Genomic DNA, 24,381 nt, shown 5'->3' with positions numbered 1-24,381 from the left:
GCACACTTTCAAAGTAGAGCAAGGCTGAAGGCTACTAATAAACGAGGTATGTTCAACATAAAACCTTAGTTCTCTGAGTCACGAAGGTGTCTCTCTTTTACCCTGGCCACATCACCATACTAGCTGGACCAACTAATCTGGTCTGGACAATAATAACAGTTTTAGATGGAAAGCATCTTAAAATTGCCTCTTTTTTTCGCTGAACATCTCCTTTGAAAGTAGCATCATGTGAGTCACACTTGTTAAGGTAATACATGCTAAATGAGCCGTAGCTTTCAATGCATCACCAGATGAACCCTTGCAGTTACAGTAGCTCACTGCGGGTATCACGTTGCCAAGGGAACTAATAAAGCATACAGTGATCGGAATGAATTTGTATTGATGCAGGTTGTCATTGCTCATACTGAACTACTTAAACTCCAAGTAGACAATCGCTCCATTCCTCATTACCATAGATAATATCTAAGTAATAAAACAATCATTATCAAATTCTGATTTGCCATAGATAAAGTGATTTTATAGGTAGGCTATCATGTAAAAATCTGCTACATGAAATTTATAACTGAGTGTAAAAATACTAATTTCATTTTCATGTGGTTTAGAGGTCAGCTATGGATACTCGGCTGTGAGAATTTTTAACAGAGCGCAAAGTTGAAGAAGATGTGATCAAGAAGCTTGAAGATGAGAATGTAAGCCACTGCAGCTGTTGCTGTGTGCGTGCGTGTGTGTGTTTGTTTTTGAACGGAGAGCCGCAATCCACAATTTACTATGCACATTCTAAAAAAATGTATTGAATTTCATATTTTTGTTTAATCAATGACATATGTTTAAAGAGTAATTTAAAAAGTAATTCTTGTTCATCTTATGTTGGACAAATGTGTACCACATTACCAAAAGTATCTGTTATCAAAAGTAGATAGCAAAAAACAACTCTAAAATATGCAGTTGTATGTATTCATTGTTTTTTTAATATTGACAATTTTATTAGTTTGTTGTTTATATTTTTCAGATTGATGAAACTGTCATTCCCTTAATGACAGACAGTGACCTGGCAAAGTACATCCCCAAAGTTGGCGATAGAGTCTCCACTGTGGCCTTCTGCAGACAAGCAACACTGTCGCGGACGTCACCATCCAGGAAAGAATCTATACTCTCAAGGCTACGACAAAGACTGACAGGAGCTGAGGGAATGCCTCCTAAAAAGAGATTGTCTCAGTGGGCAGAAAATACAAATGCAAAACGAACAGTGAGACGAATTGAGGTTGGCTGGATGGATTTTGATGAGGAGAAGGGTGGGTTCAAACAGGTGAAGTCTGTAAGTGGTGGTGGAACAAGGCATTTATCTGTAGATAAAAATGAAACAGTGTCAAATATCAAACTTATGGCAGAAAATCTGTTTTTCCCCAATGGCATCTCAAAAAAAACCAAAAGTCTTTCACACTATTCAACTCATATTGAGAGCTCACAGATGCATGTGGATGCTTCCAGTACAGTTGATGAGTTGTATAAGCAAAGTAAGGTCAAAATTCTGCAACTTTATCTGTGTACCAGAAAGAAAACACAACGGCAGCCCCAAGACGTAGAGGCCGATCATGCAATAACCCAGCCCTCTGTGGTAGATCTCACTGACAATGAACATAATCAGGCCGCTGATGGAGAAAACATAAATTCAGAACCATCAAACCACTTTGTAATTAATGATGGAGCTTCCATAAGTGGATATTTGGAACTGAATGACTCATTACCATGGGATGGTCTGCCAAATGTAAGTGAAAGTGAAGATTCTGATGCAGTTGTTATTATTAGTGGGGATAACAGGGTGGATATTAGTGTGGTTGAACTAAACCCTGAAACACTGTTTACAGAAAAAGAGTCTGATCCACCTCATCACACATTGTCTCTCTCACCGGGGCTGACAGGAGAGGCCAATATTCCTGACCAAGCACCCCCTGAACCACGATCTTGTCCCGTAATACTGACTGTTAGAAGAGGTCATTGTCTTACTGATTTGATCAGTGCCTTTAAGGACTCAAACATTATTTTATCTGAGGCCAATATCAAAATGTTGTTACCAAATGGAGAGCTTGAACAGGGGGAAGGAAGTGGTGTTTTGCGGGACTGCCTGACAGAATTTTGGATGGATTTCTATGACAGCTGCACATTGGGAGTTGAGGTGAAAGTCCCATTCATCCGGCATGACTTTCAGTGTGAAGAATGGCAGGCTATAGCTAGAGTGTTTGTTGTAGGGTGGAAACAAGCTGGTTACTTCCCAGTTAAGCTTGCAATACCCTTTCTGGAGGAGATATTGTACGGCTCGACAACCAGTAGTTTAAAAGATTCCTTTCTTTTGTACGTCTCACAAGAAGAGCGATCTGTTCTCCTGAAGGCTTTGGATGACTTCAATTCAGTGGATACAGATGAATTGCTGGAAGTACTTGATGCACATGAGTGCAAGCAGGTTCCTACCAAGGACACACTGCTCCCTGTTTTGGCACAGATAGGACACGAAGTACTTATTCAGGCCCCAATGTTTGTAATCAAGTGCTGGCGTCCCGTTGTGGGTCCTGTAGCTGGTTTACTCCCACCAGAAGGACTGCATCATTTCAATGCAGAAAAAAAACAACTGTAAAAACAGTGAAGGAGCTTCTAATCTTTCTAGAGGAGCTGACAGCTGCCCAGTCAACAGTTTCTCGTTACCTGAAAAGGTACATTGGAGAAATTGATTTCAATTATCTTCAGCTTTTCCTGCGGTTCTGTACAGGATCCAATCTGTTGGATAAAGCCATACTAATTGAGTTCATAGAAACTACAAATTTCCTCCACAGACCACAATCCCACACATGTGGATGTGTACTAAAGCTGCCCCTTGGTTATCACAGCTATCCAGACTTTCACAGTGGATTTAACAGCATTCTCGCAAGCTCTATGTGGGTGATGGATGTGGTGTAGGTCAGTGTTACCCAACCTTGGTCCTCAAGGCACTCTGCCCTACACGTTTTAGGTTTTCCACCCTAACAGTTCATAGAAACACGGGTGTAGTTAACAGTAACATGAAGGAATGAATGTGACTGTTCAATAGACTGGGTGGTTAAGTTCTCTTAACAGTGTAGCCCGTTGTGCCTTTTTCATGTGCAGCCTTTTTTTTCATCTGGTCAGTAAGCGCTTTCTTATTTTCTCCCCCCAATTAAAATAGTAAGCTAAAGGGAATGTTCAGGTTTTTTGAAGTGGAGTTACCTGTAGTAGACAGCACTTAGCACTCTGACTTTGCAGAAGCAGTTATTTCTAAAATGCTATACAAACCTCTTTACAATGTAACCAATCTCTATAATTGACAACTTTTCTTCTAAACCCATTAGGAACATAAAGGTTCACATTCTTGTTTCTATTAAGATTTCTGCAAACATCTGAAATACTTTAATATAGAACATGCTTAATCAGTTGGAATATGGTATTTGTAATGGTGTTGTACTTATGTTTGTATATACAGTAGACAGCACTCAGCAATCTTCCAGTTTGTAGAACTGTTACTGTATGCTATATTTTAAATATTTGTTACTCTTCCTGTAGTAAAAAAGCATTAGAATGTTAAAATTAGTAATTTATTTTGGCACTAGCCAAAAACACAGTAACAATGTCTGCAGCAGGAACAGATGCACTTCTATGTTTAGTGTACGGATTCCTACCAGGTGAAGCACTGAAAATATTATTTAAATATGTATATGTATTTTCAACTGATGTTGTTTTGTGGTCTCATTCCCCAAGCAATTTGTTGCCTTATTTTGTCCCCAACACTCACTGTTATTTTATCCTGTTATTATATGCAAAATACAACCTGTTTTTGAGTATGGTGTATTTTGAAAGACACCAGTAAACCATTCTCATTTGTATTAACATTGTCCTCTCTGTTACATTCTATACATCTTTAAACATGAACATGTCTAATGACACTGCTGAACGTTATTTAACTCCTCATTCTATAATGTCATACATGTGCTGTGATTTTTAAGAAAAGAAGTCGTTCTTTATCAAACATGGGATTGCTTTAATCTATTCCACAATAACAAAATTATAGGCTCAAGAAACATTTGGAGCATTGGTGACACAACTATGATTCTACACTTTAGCCTACTTGGTCTTCTTGTCTAATTGATCACAACATTAGATATATTGCCAGTCTATGTGGTTGTTATCCAAGGTGCTCTTGTTTTTGTTAGAAATGAACACATTTTTGCTACCAAAAACTATTATGAACAACTTTTGATGCTTTAACAGTGTGATAAGTTTAACTCAATCCCAAAAGGATTTATTTTTTTCTAACCTGTATCATATTTTAGTTTAATACTCCACGCTTTGTAGCTACCAAGAGCAAGCAACACTTCATGATGAGTTCATTTACTGACATGGATAAAATTAAAATTATGTTATACAGTCATTTCTGATAATTTTGATACAAAGACAAGATAACCACACACTGGAGAACAATAATTACTTAATAATAAGTACATTAAGCTGTAGGAATACATACTGAAGTACAAAATGTACTACATTTGTATGTTTGTGTCCATTTAAGTAGCCTCAAATAACTGTGAACGAACTGTATCCCTGAGATGAAAATATAAATCAAGGGCCTGGGACATGGTAGATGGGAATTCCAAGCTTGATTCCTCCATTATTATTGTGCACAAATCAAACACTTGCACATCACATGGGACTGCACTAACAAAAGTGCAGCTGTTTTTACACAAGGTCAAATCTTCTGTCAGTGGAACGAGACAGTCTTCTGCACCCCAAAGGTGAGGGGCCATGTACATGACATCAGGTATCCCACAGGGCACGTTGTTATTCTTTGAGGGCCTTATACGGTGAGCATTCCAAACACTCCGGATGTCATTCGATACCTCCTGATGAAGAAACAAGAATTAGGTCAGAGCTGTAATACAAAGCATTTTTAAAATGGTCGAAAATAAGTGTGGTGCATCCTTAAATGAATTGAAAAGCAGCAATGTTTGGATGCAGTTTAATGAAAACCAAAGGAAGAGGGAGTGATGGCAAAAAAGAAAAGAAAGAACCACACCAGGCAAACCACTGAGTTGTGGGATCTGGGCTTTATACTAATACTAATACTAATCTTGGTGCGGATGCGCAAAGCTTTTCAACTTTATGCGCATAATACAGGTGACAAAATCAATATTTTTCAATCCCATGAGGGGATCCAATATCATCTCAGACCTGAATGTACCAATGATAGAGCGCTGAAGAGTTACTGATGCGTGAAGCCTCTGACTGCTTTTGACAGACTGGCAGTGACAGATCGGGAGCTGCAGCATAACTGCTGATGCAGAATGAGCGCAGACAAGGATAATGTCCTCCGATCAGAAAAAAACAACATTTAAGTCGTGCTGACTTCTGATCAGGGTTGATGCTTCAGCCTCCATTACGCACATACAAAGCGCAGTTGACCTACTTCCACAACGTTAGGAATACATTGCTTTTACCGTTCGGTAAAGGTAACGTCGTTTTAACGATGTAAACGGTAATGTTGTTAACCCTTACTGCTAAAAAAGCATAATTTAATGTAATTAATTACCACCACTGGTTATCATAATATGGGCCATTTACCTGAATGATTGGCATGAAGCAGAACTGTGACAGAGCTTTGTCAATGAAATCTCCAAAGAAGAATCCTTCGTCCTTCAGTTCTCCTAGAAGCTTGATCCATGACTCGACTCCTTCTTTTCTCATCCCTCCCCACCAGCTCTCAATTCTCTGGTTTGCGGTACTTGCTCCTGTGACGTAGCTTCTGTCTCCTGCTCTATCATCCCCGTCACTTCTCCGTAAATAACGCTGGAGGTCTCTGACCAACACGTTCTCAGTGCCCATGTCAGTTCGTACGAGCCTGGGGAAACCCCCACGACTCTCCACTGCTTCCACAAAGTAACCTCCGATAACCTTTGGGTCACTGTTAGTGTGTGCGGCCCGCAGCCAAATGATGTTGCGTGAGAAACCGTCGATGCATCCATTAACACATATCCCATATGGTTTTAGTTTGTCATAAGAGTCTATGTGCCACACAAAGTTAGGCCCCTGAGCAAAATATTGCCTCCTTCTGAGACGTCTGGTCTGGCGAACCTGGGAACCTACTGGGTCCAGTAAAGAGATGAGGATCCTGACGTCTTCTTTCCTGATCGCAATGCCGTGTTGTTTGCACTTTGTAAACATCCACCGATAACCGTGATCCTTCCCAGGCCCTTGCAGTTGGTTCACAATAAAATCTATCCCGGCGTCCAGGTCGTACTTACGTCTGTAAAGCGACTTGGCTCTCAATATCCGGTTTAAATGTCCCTCCGTAATGATGGTTCCTTGCATTGCAGGCTTTTCAAAATGCATTTGTAGCTCATTCCCAGCCTAAAATAAAACTCAATCATACTGTCTCTGTCCATGGTGTATAGGTTTAGCCTACTTTTATGCTTGTGTCTCTACGCAGCTGTCCAGGAATTGTATCAATATGATGTGCGCACGTTATCTATTTCGTGGCCACAAATGCGTAATTCGTTGCCACGTTATACCCAATTCGTGCCCACGAAATGCTAATTTGTGGGCACGTTATACCTATTTCGTGGCCTCCAAATAGTATTTTGTGGCCACAATTTATTTATTTTTTGTACCATGTCATCAGAGGGGCTCCGTAGAAATCAGTTTTGGCAGGCGAACACTTTTTGGCACAACGCTGGCAATAATTCAATTATCCGTGTAATTAGCTGAGTAATTCCTAAATGCGTGTAGATTAAAGGAAATTATTTTACCTGGATATGATTGTCTCTGATGAGCCTAAGGTACAAAACGTGCGGGCGACAACAATAAAGTTTTTCTAGCTCCTCGAGAATTAAAAATGTACAAGAAAACGGAGCGACATTTCTGGGTCCATTTTAAAGTTTTCGCGCTGTGCGCCAGCGACCGGAAAAACATGCAAGTAAGGGCGGAGTTGAAGGCTAGGAGGCTGTCCACAGCCCATCTGTTATGTTGGATACTCATTGTTTGTTCAATAAAGTTTCTATGGAGAAAAAAGGGGGCTGTCCACAGCCGCTCACCTCCGCTGAAGGACACTACCTACATGACATAGGTAGGTAGGTAGTGTCCTGAAATCGGACACAGCATAAGACTTTCAAAGTAAAACAGGATACACAGACATGGACCTGACACTGAGACAGAGAAACATGACTGACCAGGGAGGCAAAGGGAACATGAAGCACAGAGACAAAGGGAACCAAACGTGAAACACAGGGAGGATACAGAAACAGAAACTCCAAGCTTCTTTAGCAATAATGAAGGATAATAAATTAAACATAAAATACTGGGTCACACCCAGGACTATGAGCACGTGCTAACGAGCTGACTGATGTTCTCACCTCCATCTTTAACCTTTCCCTCAGCTAGAGTACCATCCCCACATGCTTCAAGACCACAATCATCATCCCTCTCCCCAAGAAAAGCCCAGCCACCTGCCTAAACGACTACAGACCAGTTACGCTCACTCCAATGATTGCAAAGTGTTTTGATAAAGTGATGCTGGCCTACATTAAGAGTGATATTCCAGACACTCTGTATCCCCTGCAGTATGCCAACCGGCCCAATAGGTCCAGACACCATCGCTGCTGCCCTTCACTATTCACTCTCCCACCTGGAAAATAATGACTCCTACATCAGGGTACAGGCCAACAAAGATAACATCATGCTGAAGTCCCCAGATGACACTGCAGTGATCGGTCAAGGCAGCTTATAGGAGAGAGGTGGCTGGTCTGGTGTCATGGTGTGAGGACAACAACCTCACCCTCAAGACTGATAAGACAAAGGAGATGATAGTGGACACCAGGAAGAAGAAGAGGCCTCACCAGCCGCTGTTTATCCGGGAGCGTGAAGTGGAGAGGGTGAGCAGTTTTAGGTATCTGGGCACCCATATCAGTGAGGACCTCTCCTGGACACTGAACACCATGCAGCTGGTCAAGAAGGCTCAGCAGCTGCTGTATTTCCTGAGGAGGCTGAGGAAATTTAGGATGTTGGCCAAGATCCTCAGCAGGTTCTACAGCTGCACTGTGGAGAGCACATTGACCAGCTGCATCACTGCATGGTACGGCAGCACTACTGCTATGGACCGCAAACGCCTGCAGAGAGTGATAACAACTGCAGAGAAGATCATCAGGACCCCGCTGCCCTCTCTGCAGAGCAGCTACCATCGCAGAGTCCAGAGGAGAGCTGCCTCCATCCTCAAAGACCCCACACACCTTCAACACGTACAATTTGCACATTAAGCTCATTTTGCACACTCCTTTGTACATCCATGTACATTGACATCTGCAGACCACACGTCTTCAATTACTTATTTGTACTTATTTGCACGCTGTGACACATGGCAGCTGTCAGAGCAGAACACATGAAGTCAGCAGGTGTGTTTAAGTTCAGGGACACGGACCCCCTGTTGATCCGCTACCTAATCACACAAGCCAAGGTGTGAAAACGGGTGTGGGTCACAATCATCCAGGGTTTTGGGTGAACCCATTGTGAGACCTAGCCCCACGCTATCATGTGATTTCCTGTGATCAAATGGCCCAGGATGTGAGTGGGCGTTAAGGCGTCCATGTCCCTCGTCGGGGACACTCCCACAGGGCTTAAAATCTGGGACTCTCCACCATTTGACCTTCGAACTGAAGAAGCTTCTCAGATGACAGGTGAAACATCTTCAAGCAACTTAAAGAAGTCCAGACGCTTTTCTTTGCAAGCTCCTTTGACAGTCATTTAAAAAAACTTCCTGTCACTGTGGTGGTTACAGTGACATCATGCAGTTTCTGCTTTGACCTCCAGAGGGCGACAAATCAGCACAGACAGAGAGCTCCATTCAAACTTTGCTGCCATCAGTAATAATTCTTCAAATATAATCATCAGTGTTTGAGCAGCTATGATATCAGGGACAATCTAGACATGTGTGACAATATTGAACATGTCACATGACTCACCTTAAACATCATGTGATCCACTCTCAGTGTTGCGACTTCCATCCACAAATAAAGCTGCTGCCGGCTGAGTTGGTTTTGAGCTGTTGTTGGGTTTATATTTTGTTATTGTCATTTGTATTGAGAAGTATATAATCGTTTGTAGATTTGAAAGAATGTCTCATCCTAGGAGGTCTGTAACAATTCTGTGTAGCATGAAGAGGGGAGTGCGTTCACTCCTCTTCAGAGTGTTCTAGCATAGATCACACACCTCCCAGGGTCATGAGAGAGGTTGTATCTTCTCTTGCTGGTATATGGTATATAGTAAACTAGAGATGGCACGATACCACTTTTTTATGTCCGATACCGATATCATAAATTTGGATATCTGCCGATACCGATATGAATCCGATATAGTGTTTTTTAATCAATAAAACTGTTTTTTTAATATCTTGCTGCATTGTGTATAAGTTCATACTCAAGTTTAAATAAACAACAACACTAAAGCTATTCTGTTATACCTGTATGTAAAAAACACACTGCACCCAAAATATTTCATAGTTCAGCAAAACTGATCAATCTAATAAACTTAAACCTGCACCATCCTCCCTATTCTGGTATTTTAAAGAGTACTTAGCAGAAATATTAAGCAACCTAACTAATAGGGTTGCAAACTCCCAGCAAAAAAACATAGGGAACCACCCCCCACCCCCCACCTCATGATGCTTAATCGACGTAATCAACTTTAATTTGATGCAGGGTGAAAAAAAATGCACAGAAATAAATTATTTTTCAAGAATAATTAAATAGATTCAACATCTTTCTTCAACAGAACTGCAGACTGCACAGATGGTTCCCAAAGGAAAAAGTACTATAGCTTACTAGGGTATATTAGACTTAACAGTTACTATATACAGTAATGGACTTCTATACATTTTATATCAGATTAAAACTTTGGGTGTAAGATTCAGATAATTATTTATTAAAAGCTCGACATTTGAAATGAGAATAAGAAAGAAAAGTATGTCTTTGTGCCCCCTTTTCCCTGTTCATGCCCTATCGGCCCCCCTGGCTAAACTTTGCTAGATCCGCCCCTGCACAGTTACCAGCCGTCAGCTGCGTAGAAAAAGATCCTGGTGTAGAAAGTAATATTAAATAAATTCTAACAGCAGCTTATCAAGCTTAAACGTGCTGCTGTTGTTCAGCTGCTGGTTTCCTCTTTCTGGTGCAAAGTGGGCCAAAAACAAAGAAGAGAGACGGACTCGCGACAGAAAAGCCGATCAGCTGATCATTGATCAGTTTCATGATTGAAGAAGCAGCAGGAGAGAGAGAGAGAGAGAGGCAGTCGCTCCATATATCGGTTGTTAAGCTTAACGTGGGAATGCTTTACAAACATTCAGAGATGGACTTGCACACTTGCTTTACTTCTCTCTGGGAAAACGTCCTCGGAGATAAAATGCTGGTGAGGCTACAAATACACACAGCCGCTCTATCACGTGACCACACTGCTCCAACGTGCTAAGGTTATGAGCCGAGTTACGCCGTGTCGCAAGTTTTGTGAGGTGCTTTTTTGATATTTAATGGATCGGATTACATTTTTTATTTCTCTCCGATATCCGATCCAGTAATTTAGGTCAGTATCGGACCGACACTGATACGTAATATCGGATCGGTCCATCTCTATAGTAAACACACGTATATCTGTTTAAGTGTAAGAGCCCTTCGTTTAGATGGACCGCTAGACTCCTGGCACCAGCTTTGGGGAGTCTTCACAGGGTCACATCTCGACCACACACACACACACACACACACACACACACACACACAGACAAGGTATTCTTTGTCCATATGTATAACTGTGTAAGACGTCAAATGTTAATGAACTTATGCACATTCATGTAACCTCAATAAAAGAGCAGTGTTACGAGGTAGAGGACGAGAGCGACTGGGGTCAAGCGAAGGAACGGCGCTTGTCATGGTTCTCTCCCTCGTGCACGAGTAACACAAAGAACTTTGCCTACTTGTGTCTTGCTTTGCTGTGTAGTAGAATTGTCTCGTTCCAGCGGTGGGTTTGTGCTAGACAGGCCCATCATTAATAATTTTAGGGGTTTTTGTAACTTCAAAACAGGGAAGGTACTACAAGAAAAAGCTTTTGTGTTTCTGTGCATGGAGTGAAACTGTGGAACAGTTTGAAAATGGAATTAAAACAATGTCCAAACATAAAACTGTTCAAAAAGAGTTATAAAAATATGATCTTCTCGAACTATAAAGAAAGGGAAAATATTGAAATTAAGTGAATGTCTCTATTTAAAAAATTTCATGATGTGATATTACAATATATAGTATATATAGTATATTCTATCAGAAATCTGTTCACTATTTTTATTACAGATTATATCAGTAAGGAAGCTGACTAAATATTAACTGATAACTGATGGCAAAGGGGTGGGATTAAATAAGTGTGTACTTCTTCCCACTCTTTCAACATGTAAATGAATCAGAATGGTAGCTATATTGAAATATATTGACTTGTGTGTAGTATTTTTTTCTCTCTAATTTTCTTTACTAAATGTACCTGTATATTGTTTACATGTTTGAAATACATTAACAATGAATGAAATGGATGAATTGTTTGTTTGTTTGTTTTTTAAATTATTTATTTATGTGTTTATTTTTCAGTTCTGTTATCGAAGTTTTAAAATTAAATAAAAATTGTTGATGATAAAAAAAAAGCCTGTCATAGTCAAAGTCAAATGTGGAATTTAATGTGGAGAATGCTGCAACTCTAGTCATAACGTAGAATATTTTTAGTTTCTTGTGGTAGAGCCAGTTCCTGTCACACACTGGAATTCAGCCTCAACTTATGATGTTCTGTTTTTAACTAGGCGGTTGTGATTAAGGATGCCGTGCAGGTGCGTCCGCCCTCCCTGCACGGCACCGCAGACCACGCCCCACCACAGTGAGGTTTAGGGGATAGGTTAGTTGATTAATCCAAACTGCCCATAGGTGTGTGAATCTTTGAGTGAATGTGAGTGTGAATGGTTGTCTGTCTATGTGTTAGCCCTGCGACAGACTGGCGACCGGTTCAGGGTGTACCCCGCCTCTCGCCCTATGTCAGCTGGGATAGGTTCCAGCACCCCCCGTGACCCTGAAAAGGATAAGCGGAAGCGAATGGATGGATGGAGGTTTAGGGTAAGTGGCTAGGGAAAGCATTATATCAACGAGATGTCCCCCACCAGGATATAAATACACACTTGTGTGTGTCTCACACCTTCATGTGTTCCTTCCTAAAATATGCCGTCTGACTGCTCATAGTGAGTCTAAGTCAGAGTAAAGTTCACATGCTTCATTAGGGTGGCAACTCAAAAACCAAGTACATTATTACACATTACTGGTTCATTTTCTTAAAAGTAATGCAGAACGTTACTTAATTACTCGCTGGAGTAAATACGTTTCTAAAACTCCACTTAAAAGCAAAAGTGAAAGAGTCTTTTCATTAATGGCTCATGATATTTAACAAGAGTAATTTAAGAGTAATTTGTAGTGTGGAAAAACAACACACAAAGCAGTTTGTGTTGTTTTTGTGTTACTGTGTGTGTTTTTGTGTTACTGCTTTACCTTTGCTCTTGTTTTTCTTTTTACCATATTCTTTACATTGTTTTACACTGCACTTGTGTATTACTGTCAGTATGAACAATGAGAGCAAACTGTTTCAATTCATTTTTATTTATAAAGTACAAAAACACAGCAACAGTTGCCTAAATGTGCTTTATATTGTAAGATAGACCCTACAATTAAAAAAAGGGAGAGAAAAGCTCAACAATCATATGACCCCCCAATGAGCAACTGCTTTAAATAAATAAATAAATAAATAAATAATTTCCCCCAGGGATCAATAAAGTATTCTGATTCGGTAACTGGGAAGAAAACCCGCTGGCATAAACAGTGATTAAAGTGATCCCAATAATATTTATAATATGGACAAGAGATGAAGTGGATCCTGAGCTGTTCATTTAAGTCATCATTAGCTCTGCCTTGTCTTACATTCATGAGAAACAAAAATTCTTTGAATGAGGTTACGCGTTTTCAGCTAGCATCAAACAAAGGAAACAATCTTCAGTGACTGTTTAAACAGGAAAAACTAGTAACTGAATGCATCACAGTTTCAGTTTGTAGTTAACCCTAACCCTTTCTTAAGCAGAAACAATATGTTATCTAGTAGAGCTATATAAGACCAACACACAACAGGAATTTGTTTGTTTTACACTTTAATTCAGATCATTATGTATTATTTCCTTTCATGTAAAGGAAATAATACATAATAAATAATACACATCCTGTTCCATCAGTTTCTGTGATGCCAGAATCATCAGCTGTCAGCAGAGGAATTTGTAACCCAACACTTCCTCATCTTTGAGCTTGTCACGCTATGTGTGTGTCTGCATATTATTATTAGTGCATTTTATTAAATATATTAACTCTTCAGTTAAACCTGAATGTCAATTTCTTAACAACAAACATTTTATCTAATTGTGTCCAGTAAAAGGGACAGTCACTGTGTGGTGGGATTGAACTCATTTAGCACTCGTTGTCACGACCGGGCAGCCAGACACAGGTAAGTGGACTCAAATGCAGACACCAAACGGAGGCTCGGAGGTATAGTGCAAACGAACAATTTATTTGGCACTCAAAAAAAATGGCACACCATGAAGGAGGTAAAAGAAACAAAAATGCTATATGTGAACTAAGGGCGAAAGGGAAAACAGACCTCTGAACATTGGCTACCTACTAACATAAAGTTTCTGATTATGGTACTAAGAATCTGTAGCTACAAACACACTGTGATTAGCAAGGGCTAGCTGTTACCAGGAATGCTGAGAAAGTAAACAAGTCTTGGCTAGACCATCTCCAAAATAATTGTTAGACCAATAAACAAGAATCACACCACGTGTGCAGCAGCAAAGCCAAAAGGAAATAGTCTCTTTATCAGGCTGGGCACGTTATTTGGGATTTTCCGGAGCAGGCATACAAGGTACAGGGTCACAGGGTTTCTCTGAGTCACTGTAATGAAAGGAGTGTAGAGTCAATGCGTGCCCCACGCAGCAGTCCAAGAAGTGGTGGCAACAAAATACATACTTACTTGTCTGGGTTGACGGCGAGGCTAGGAGGGGATTAGTGGTCCGAGTGAGGCTAAACCAGTTCCTGTATACTCACTGTGAAGTGTAGGGCAGGCAGGTGAATAGCGCCGAGAATAGTAGCAGGCCAGTGACGGGGAGTTGAGTGGTTACAGGCAGCAAGATCCAATCCACTGTGAAGCTGCAGAGGTAAGTAGACAGGGTTAGCGTGACAAAACAGGGTTTACCGAGCTATGCCTCTCACTAACGTGGGTTAGCTGACGTTCCAGCGAGGAATGTTTGAGAACGCTGGTCTCCCAGCAAATTACACACAGGTGCCACAAACGAGGGGTGTGATGACTCTGCCCAGTGATGGATTTACTGGCACGCAGGAAAACCCAGCACTCACCCGGACCATGACACTTGTCCCTTAAACACATTCATGAACTTCTGAATGAAGGGAGGAACTCTGGTTTGAGGGCGGACTCAAGGAGGCCATTTACGTGAAAAGGGAAAGACCATCTGTGAATTGAGGAGGGGGCCTAAGGGTCCATCTGTCACCATCTTACAATGCTGTGATTGCAGCCATTCCCCAACTCTCTGTGAATGGTACTCATGGACATTGATCAGTGGTTGTTGATCAATGGTCGTGAGAATTTGCATAATTAAAATTAAGGAACTGACCTCCCAGCCCATTGTTCCTTCAGTGGGCTGGTTTCAGTCATAATGCAAATGTACTGTGTATAAGATTGAAACCTGCAGTCAGCTGAGACTGAAGAAGTCACTTGGATGAGCGACGAAACGTTTCTCCCACTGAAAACGTCCAGAATCAACAGAATCAACTTTTGGACAAGGTCTAAACTCTCTCTAAATTCTCCATCGGCTGTAACAGATCCATGAAGACAGACTCAGTTCATTCAGCCTTCGTCTTCACAGTGTCTGGCCTCAAAGTCAGCCTCAAACAGAGGAAGAGTCACATGACACTGCAGGCTCTGAAATCAGCTGATGACAGTCTGATGACAGACGGACACATCGAGTCATACATTCACTTTCTCTCATGACCAATACATTCTCTGTTTGCAACATCTGATTAAAAAACAGCCAATGGGAAAAGAGAAACAAAGATTCTTATTACCTCCTCCCCATCCACCTGAATATAAAGCTGTGACCTGCTGAAGGGCAAGTCTCAGAAGAGCCTTTTCTCTGGACGACCACGAGCCTCAGGTGACTCTCCAAAGTGAGTAAGGTGACAGATTTTCATTTCATCATTTCTCATCTGAAATATTCTCATCATTGTTACTCTGTGAAACAGATCCTGCTCATGAATAGTGGATGGCTATTTAAATCAGGTTTATTCTCTTTTTAAGACACAACTTAGAAACCTTCAGCTTAATAAGCTATTTTTTATTTCATTTTACTCTCATGAAAAAAGAAAGTTTTATGCACATTAACCCTTTAAGACCTACCATAGAACCAAGTCCGCCAGAGCTTATATTATATTTTTACATGCTGTGGAGCCATTTGTGGGAGCTTTTCAAGTTGCTATACATCAATACAACCGTGATAGCCCAAATTTTAATAATATGTATGCATTCAGTCCATAGTAACTACATAAATTGCAAAAAGTGCAATAAACTACAAAAAATTGAAAATAATTTTTAGGTTTTTTGTTTTTTAACATATATTTCTAGTTAGAGAAATTTAAGAGGCTTATCCCTCAAAACTGTAAATACAAAAAAGTTGCACAAAATAGTTTCCCACCACAGGAAATTTATTTTGAGTGTCTTCATAGTTTTATTTTTGAGATACACCAAATGTTATATACTGCAGGAAAAACGAAAATAAATATTATACTGCAAATTTGCAAAAAAACCAAACAAACCAGGTTCATTCCCACCACAATAAAGGGACTGGCGGAAGTGGGGTCAGAAGTTACCGTGGTTACATATGCATCAAAATAAACTATTTCCAGGAGTGCAATTTGAGTCCTAAGCATCCCAGAAACTATTCAGAAAGTCATAAAGTCAAACAAAACTTTTAAAAACACCAGTGTAGGCTTATAAGGCCCTGAAAGTAAAAAAAACCCCTAAATTTTCCGCAAAAATGACGTCACTTCCAATTTACGGCAGGAAATAGTTAGAGATAGTTCGCGCTGACGTCTATTCCAATATAAGAAGTGTTATGAACAGCTGATTGGATCGGCAAAGTGTGTTTCTGGAATATTATGTTTTTGTTGCTGCTTTTTATGCAATTTTTGCAAAGCTATATGTGGAAGGAAACCATGACCTAGGACAAGCTAATGGCATAAAATGTAAATACAACTCCGGTTTCATATGCAAAAAATATATTGTGCTAGCTTACGTGGTTCCAGTTCTACTTAACATGACTCACAGAGACTTATTTACTAAAGGTTAATTCTCAATTCTACTTTCACTGACAGAAAAAAAGAAACTAAGTTTTATTTAAAGACTTAAAAGTTTCAAAGCTCTCTGAGACATCAGACAGCATCAGAACTGTAAATTAACTAGAAAAATTTGCATTTCCTGCGAAAATGCAGTGTGGATGCTTTAAAGCTGAAGCTGTCTGCAAAAACTAGCTGAAAAGGCTGAAAAGTTGCAGAAATTGTAAAAACTTTGCAGAAGCAAAGGAACTTTGCTAAAATGTAATAACTCAGCAGAACTGCAATATCTTAGAGGAAACATAATACTTGGCAGAAATGCAATAGCATAGCAGAACTTAGCAGAAATATTGTAACTTACCAGAAACATGATAACTTCTCAAAAATACAAGAATTTAGGAGAAATAGCATAAGATAACAGAAAGAATATATTTAACCAAAAATACTTAAACATTACAGAAACACTATGATTTAGAAAAATAGTACAACAGAGCAGAAATACTGTGATTTACCAGAGACACTGTGATGAACTATGAATATTGTAATTTTAAATTAATACTGTGTTTTAGCACAAATACTCTGGTTTAGCACAAATAGTATAACATAGCAGAAATACAATTATATAGCAGAAATGCTATATTTAGAAAGAAAAATATAATATAGTAGAAATACTTTGATTTAGCAGAAATACTACAATATAGCATAATAACAATGATTTAGAACAAATACTATGATTGAGCAGAATAGTAATAACTGAAGTAGAAATATTGGAAAAGTAAAATGGCAAGATGAAAAAAAAAACAGAACATGGTTAAGTTCCCTCAAAACTAATTGTTGTTCACCTGTGAAAAAAAAAAAAGAAATAAAAATAAATTAAAAAACAAGAAGGAACAGCCAACAGATACACATAAAATCAAATATGTATACACACATGCACAGAGAGACACACACACAAGATCCAATTCAGTCAACCAGTCTAAATATATTGAATTTGAATCTTACAATGAGATCATCCCATTAAAAGGCTTTCTCTCTCTCTCTCTCTCTCTCTCTGTTACACACACACACACACACACACACACACACACACACACACACACACACACACACAGGGTGAGAGAAGTAAGTTTCTAGCTCAGTCAAGCAGCCTGGGAGCTGCTGAATTTGAATCCACCAATCAGAGAGGCTGTGCACTTTTTCCCGCCAAAACAGGTGCACGCAGCAGAGAGAGACACAGGATTTTTGCAGTCTATTTCTCATAGTGACGACTCCCCTCAAACAAATGACCATAATTTCCTAACCGTAGGGGCTAGAACGGTCATTCTTACACCGTTTTGTTCAGAAGAGATTGGGGAATCTTCAAGTGTTGACAATTTATCATTAAAATATGAATTTTTAGAGATATATGACATGGATGACTTGGTGACTTAGAAGCCACTAATTCCCCAATATGAAAATTTGAATGCCTCAGCCCACATATATGATTGGCTGGGAAGCCGTGCAGGCCCTGATTTGAAAATTTGAATGTCTCAGTCCTCACAGAGGATTGGCTGCCTTGGGACCTGGCAGAAATATATAGAAATAGTATGATTAAGCATAAATACTACATTTAGTAGAAATACTATGTTTTAGCACAAATACTATAAAAAGAAGAAATACTATAATTTAGTAGAAATACTATATTAAACAATATAAATATCCTATAAAAATCCTATAAAAAGCAAAAATACTGTACTATGATTTGGTAGAAAAATTATAATTAATCAGAAATACTATATTTGGCACAAATCTTATAAAATAGCAGAAATAGTATGATTTAGCACAATAGTAATAACTTAAACAGAAAAATTGGAAAAGCAAAATGGACAGCTGAAAAAATGCCGAACATGCTGAGGGTCCCTAAAATATACTTGTTAAATAAAAAAAATCAGCAAAAAAATATATAACAGCCACACAATCACAAATATGTACACATAAGGAAACACACATGCACAGAGAGACACACACAAGATCCAATTCAGTCAACCAGTCTAAATATATTGAATTTGAATCTTACAATGAGATCATCCCATAAAAAGGCTCTCTCTCTCTCTCTCTCTCTCTGTCACACAAACACACGCGCACACACACACACACACACACACACACACACACACACACACACACACACACACACACACACACACACACACACACACAAGATCCAATTCAGTCAACCAGTCTAAATATATTGAATTTAAATCTTACAATGAGATCATCCCATAAAAAGGCTCTCTCTCTCTCTCTCTCTCTCTGTCACACAAACACACACACACACGCGCGCACACACACACACACACACACACACACAAGATCCAATTCAGTCAACCAGTCTAAATATATTGAATTTAAATCTTACAATGAGATCATCCCATAAAAAGGCTCTCTCTCTCTCTCTCTCTCTCTGTCTCTCTCTGTCACACACACACACACACACACACACACACACACAGAGGGAGAGAGAAGCAAGTTTTCAGTCAAGCAGCCTGGGAGCTGCTGAATTTGAATCCACCAATCAGAGAGCCTGTGCACTTTTTCCCGCCAAAACAGGTGCACGCAGCACAGAGAGACACAGGACTTTTGCAGTCTATTTCTCATAATGACGACTCCCCTCAAACAAATGACCATAATTTCCTAACCGTAGGGGCTAGAACGGTCATTCTTACACCGTTTTGTTCAGAAGAGATGGGGGAATCTTCCAGTGTTGACAATTTATCATTAAAATATGAATTATTAAAGATATTTGACTTCTAATGCACCATAACTGAGTAGAGCAAAGCAAAAACTGCCTTGACTTGCCCTCAAACAACGCTTTCTAACTCTAAATCTATTTGGAGCATCAATATCATTCTTTCACCGTAAGAGACAGCAGGCTTTGGTGAACAATCATGGAAATTTTCAGGTCTCTGTGGAAATCCATTAAAAAGATATGACGAGAGAAAAAAGTGGTTCATTTCCAGAGTTTGAAATCTGAAGAAATCTGAGCGAAGGACGAATTTCCTACCCTCAAACAAGTCTAACTCATTTCAGAACGGTAATAGGTGAGAAAATAATTCTTGAATTGTGAGCGTCAGGAGTGTCTGAAGATATACGGGGACAAGCCTCATGTCTTAACTTTGCTTCGTTAAGGAGATATGACGATTCGAATATGCCTCTCATTACAGAAATCAAGCGGTGATTTTAAACAAGCTCTCCATTGACTTTCTATGGAGAGTTTTGCGACTTTGTGTTGGTCTGAGGAGATATGCCAAAATTCTATAAATTCCACAACAATGATAGTGACATTTTCGGAAAGCCAGCAAAAATACCTACGTTTTGATGTATAATTTGTGGAAGTTGAGTGAAAATTGAGCAAGTAGCAAGAAGTTGTTCGGACATGAAGAGAAGACTGCAAAACCTTCAGTGGCACACTGGAAGCAAGTGCATAGCAACCATAACAACGCATGTATTTTGTGAAAAATCACAATTTTGCAACTGAAAACTTTAAGAGGCATAAAAGTAAAACGGTAAAAGATTTGAAAAAGCTGATTTATACCTGAATAGCCCAATAATTTGAGAACATTTTAAAGTTTGAATGGTTGTTCTACGTGAAAATATGAGGAAGTAGTTAAGTTTCAAAAACAAGCAAATTTTAGCAGAATTGCAGAAGTTTCCCATTCATTTCAAATTAAAGGAAAAAAGCTTAATATTTTAAAAAGTATAATAGTGAAAAATACCAAAAGATATAGCCGTCATTAGCAGAAATAGCAGAATAGTTTAAAATTTGAACGGTGAAAATAGCACAAAAATTGTGGAAGTAGATCCACGGCGAAAAGTGTACGGAAACACCAAGAAGGAACTCAATAGTGTGGATGCTTAAAGCATCCACACTATTGTTTGTGGATCGGAAACAAGCAGACTTACACTGAGAGGCTCAACTTACCACTTTAACTTGATGCAGTCAGCTGATTAGCTTCAAGATGCTGTCAGCTGATCGGTGAATAAACCAGAAAAATAAAAAATAAAGCAAATCTGCTCAGATCCTCGTGTTTCTGGTACTGTAATGCACTTCACTCAGTTCTGTGCACTCAAAGTGTCCTCTGTGCTCTTTTCAGGCTCCTGCTGATCTCACACTAACAGACTTCTGACATCTGGAAGCAGAGACCTCCATTATGGATGCAAAGACATTGTCTGTGGTTGCAAAAAACTCCACTCCAGGTGGAAACGCCTCCACTGTGAGTGCAAAGACATTGTCTGTGGTTGCAAAAAACTCCACTCCAGGTGGAAACGCCTCCACTGTGAGTGCAAAGACTACGTCTGTGGTTGCAAAAAACTCCACTCCAGGTGGAAACGCCTCCACTGTGAGTGCAAAGACTACGTCTGTGGTTGCAAAAACCTCCACTCCAGACGGAAAGACCTCCACCGTGTCCGCAAAGAAGACCTCTGTGGTTGCAAAAACCTCCACCGCGGGCAGAATTACCTCCAACAATACATCAGTTGAGAGAAAGTGAATAATGATTGCATATGCTGTGTTTATGTTTCTTGTTTGTTTTTAATTTAATGTGATTCTGTAATAACGTATACTGTAACACTACAATGATGTAATACTGTAATCATGTAGCTATAATCATGTAACACTACACTCGTGTAACACCTGAAATAAAGCAGAATGATGGTTTTCTTTTTCTCTATGTCCTGAATATTGTCAACTTGGCTTTTTAGTCTTGTTGATTGTGGTTTCTGTTATTTTGTCCTTCTCGTGTTCCTGATCATGTCACACTTGTCTTCATGTTCCCTCTACCTCCCTGGTCAGTTATGTCTCTCTGTCTCAGTGTCAAGTCTGTGTCTTGTTGTTATGTTTACTGATTTACTTTGACGGTCCCTTATATCATGGGATGATACTGAGGTGCACTCTCCACCATGGGACAGGTTGCTGGAACCCCCACCCCAATTCAAAAAATTGCCCATCTTGGGCTCATGCAACCATTGCAAGAGCTTGGTTTGCATTGCCGGCAAAAAGTCGGACTCGTTCCCGGTGGGTGATGGGCTCCGCCAGGGCTGCCCTTTGTCACCGGTTCTGTTCATAATTTTTATGGACAGAATTTCTAAGCACAGCCAAGTGGCGGAGGGCTTTCGCTTTGGTGGCCTCAGAATCTCATCTCTGATTTTTGCGGATGATGTGGTTCTGTTGGCTTCATCGGGTGAAGGCCTCCAGCTCGCACTGGAACGGTTCGCAGCCGAGTGTGAAGCAGCGGGAATGAGGATCAGCACCTCCAAATCTGAGGCCATGGTTCTCAGCCGGAAAAGGGTGGAGTGCCCACTCCGGGTCGGGGATCATCATCAACAAGATGGCAAGATGGCGCCGAGTATGGCAGCCTCGTCGTGAGCTCCCCCAAGCAACAGCTGGTTTTTGTGTTTAATTTTACTTTTCCTTTATTTTTTCACGAGTAGCACGTCTCCTTGTGTACGAGCGACAAACCTTACTGGACATAAAAGACGGACTTTCTCATCACTTTCCGGAGTTCAAGTTTTGCAACACGGACCCTCCGTTTGCAGACCCCCCATTCATCTCACCTGAGACGCCTTGGTTCTCTGGCCCTGGAGGCCGCAAACGCCGACGCAGAGGGAGAAGATCTGGCGTTCCGATTCGACTGAGACGGCACACCAACCAGAGGTGGGTCGAGTATCCAAAAATTGTACTCAAGTAAGAGTATCATTACTTTAAAATATTATTACTCAAGTAAAAGTGAAAAGTAGTCGTCAAAAAAGTTACTCGAGTAAGAGTAAAAAAGTACTTGGTGAAAAGGCTACTCAAGTACTGAGTAAGTAGCGAGTAACTGTTTGAAATGTCCGATTTATTTTATAAATAAATGCTATCAGACAAACTAAAATAAATAAATATACAAATTTTAGTATTTTCAAAAGGAATATATGTAAAAAGATCCACAAAAAAAGGCACAACAATTCTAATTTCCAGATTTCAGTTTTTCACAACGTAAAGCTTTTTTAAGCAAAACCCACAGTAAATATATTCACATTTACAGCAGCCTCAGAGAAAACATTAGAACGAGGCAACTTCAACATAGCAGACTACAGCTGATGCGCCAGAATGTCATACTAGGGATGGTTCTTTTAAATACAAGGAGGGGTTAAGTAAATCAGAAACACATGACACAGAGATGCAACAGGTATCATCAGGAAAAGTTTATTCCCAAGGCGGACAGCAGGAATTAAAAACACACACACACGTACACACACACACACACACACGTACACACACACACACACACACGTACACACACACACACACACGTGTACACACACACACACACGTACACACACACACACACACCTATACACACATGTACACACACACACGCACACACGTACAAACACAAACACACACACACATGTACACACACACACACACACACGTACACACACACACACACACACACACGTACACACACACACACACATGTACACACACACACGTGCACACACACACACACACATGTACACACACACACACACACACATGTACACACACACGTGCACACACACACGTGCACACACACACGCACGCACACGCACACACACACGTGTACACACACACACACGCACACGCACACACACACGTGTACACACACACGTGCACACACACACGTGCACACACACACGTACACGCACGCACACGCACACACACACGTGTACACACACACACACACGCACACACACACGTGTACACACACACGTGCACACACACACACGTACACGCACACGCACGCACACGCACACACACACACACGTGTACACACACACACACGCACACACACACACGTGTACACACACACGTGCACACACACACGTGCACACACACACACGTACACACACGCACACACACACGTGTACACACACACACACGCACACGCACACACACACGTGTACACACACACACACACGTACGCACACACGCACGCACACACGTACACACACACACACGTACACACACACGTGTACACACACACGCACACACACACGTACACACACACACACGTACACACGTACCCACGCACACACACACACACACACGTACACACACACACACGTACACACACACACACACACACACACACACGTACACACGTACACACACACACACACACACACACACGTACACACGTACACACACACACACACACACACGTACACACGTACACACACACACACGTACACACACACGTACACACGTACACACGTACACACACACACACACACGTACACACGTACACGTACACACACACACACACACACACACACACACACACGTACACGTACACACACACACACACACACACACACGTACACGTACACACACGTACACGTACACACACACACACACACACACACACACACACACGTACACGCACACGCACGTACACACACACACACACACACACGTACACGTACACACACACACACACACACACGTACACGCACACGCACGTACACACACACACACACACACACGTACACACGCACACACACACACACACACACGTACACACGTACACACACACACACACACACGAGCATTATGTTGCTGTCTTCTATTTCCGTGGACGTCACTTGCCAGCTGTCACTGAATGTCTCCCAAGAGCACGTTTAGCTTTTTTAATGTTTTGCCCACTTGCACCATTTTGTTTTTGTCTAAACCTGCACAAAGACAGAAATGTGGCATAAGGCCAGTCTCAGCGGTGCATTCACAGCACTATATTTTCCATTCCGCCTATTATTAATAATGAAGCATGTTGTTAAAGAAGCATTAATAATACTGGAGCTGTTAACACACACGCATACACACATG

General features: G+C 40.6%; 1 protein-coding gene across 1 annotated transcript; it reads right to left on the bottom strand.

Annotated features, from left to right (window-relative positions):
* Positions 1 to 4,565: 4,565 nt before the first annotated feature.
* On the bottom strand, positions 4,566 to 6,366 carry LOC146389396 (uncharacterized). The gene is made up of 2 exons (XM_084912447.1): positions 5,620 to 6,366; positions 4,566 to 4,901 (listed from the first exon to the last, which is right to left on the bottom strand). The coding sequence occupies exons 1-2, from the start codon at positions 6,364 to 6,366 to the stop codon at positions 4,566 to 4,568; spliced, it is 1,083 nt and encodes a 360-aa protein (XP_084768573.1).
* Between the last annotated feature and the right edge of the window lie 18,015 nt (positions 6,367 to 24,381).

Source organism: Perissodus microlepis, chromosome 3 (genome assembly GCF_051167445.1).
Source record: "Perissodus microlepis isolate ML-2025 ecotype Zambia chromosome 3, ASM5116744v1, whole genome shotgun sequence".
Classification (NCBI taxonomy): domain Eukaryota; kingdom Metazoa; phylum Chordata; class Actinopteri; order Cichliformes; family Cichlidae; genus Perissodus; species Perissodus microlepis.
This window is presented reverse-complemented; position numbering and strand designations above follow the sequence as displayed.

Bases quoted from the DNA above. Each gene is read 5' to 3' on its own strand.
- LOC146389396 (XM_084912447.1), bottom strand. From the start codon at position 6,366: ATGCAAGGAACCATCATTACGGAGGGACATTTAAACCGGATATTGAGA. The intron at 4,902-5,619 runs GTAAATGGCCCA...TTTCTTCATCAG, and splicing joins GCTTCATGCCAATCATTCAG to GAGGTATCGAATGACATCCG.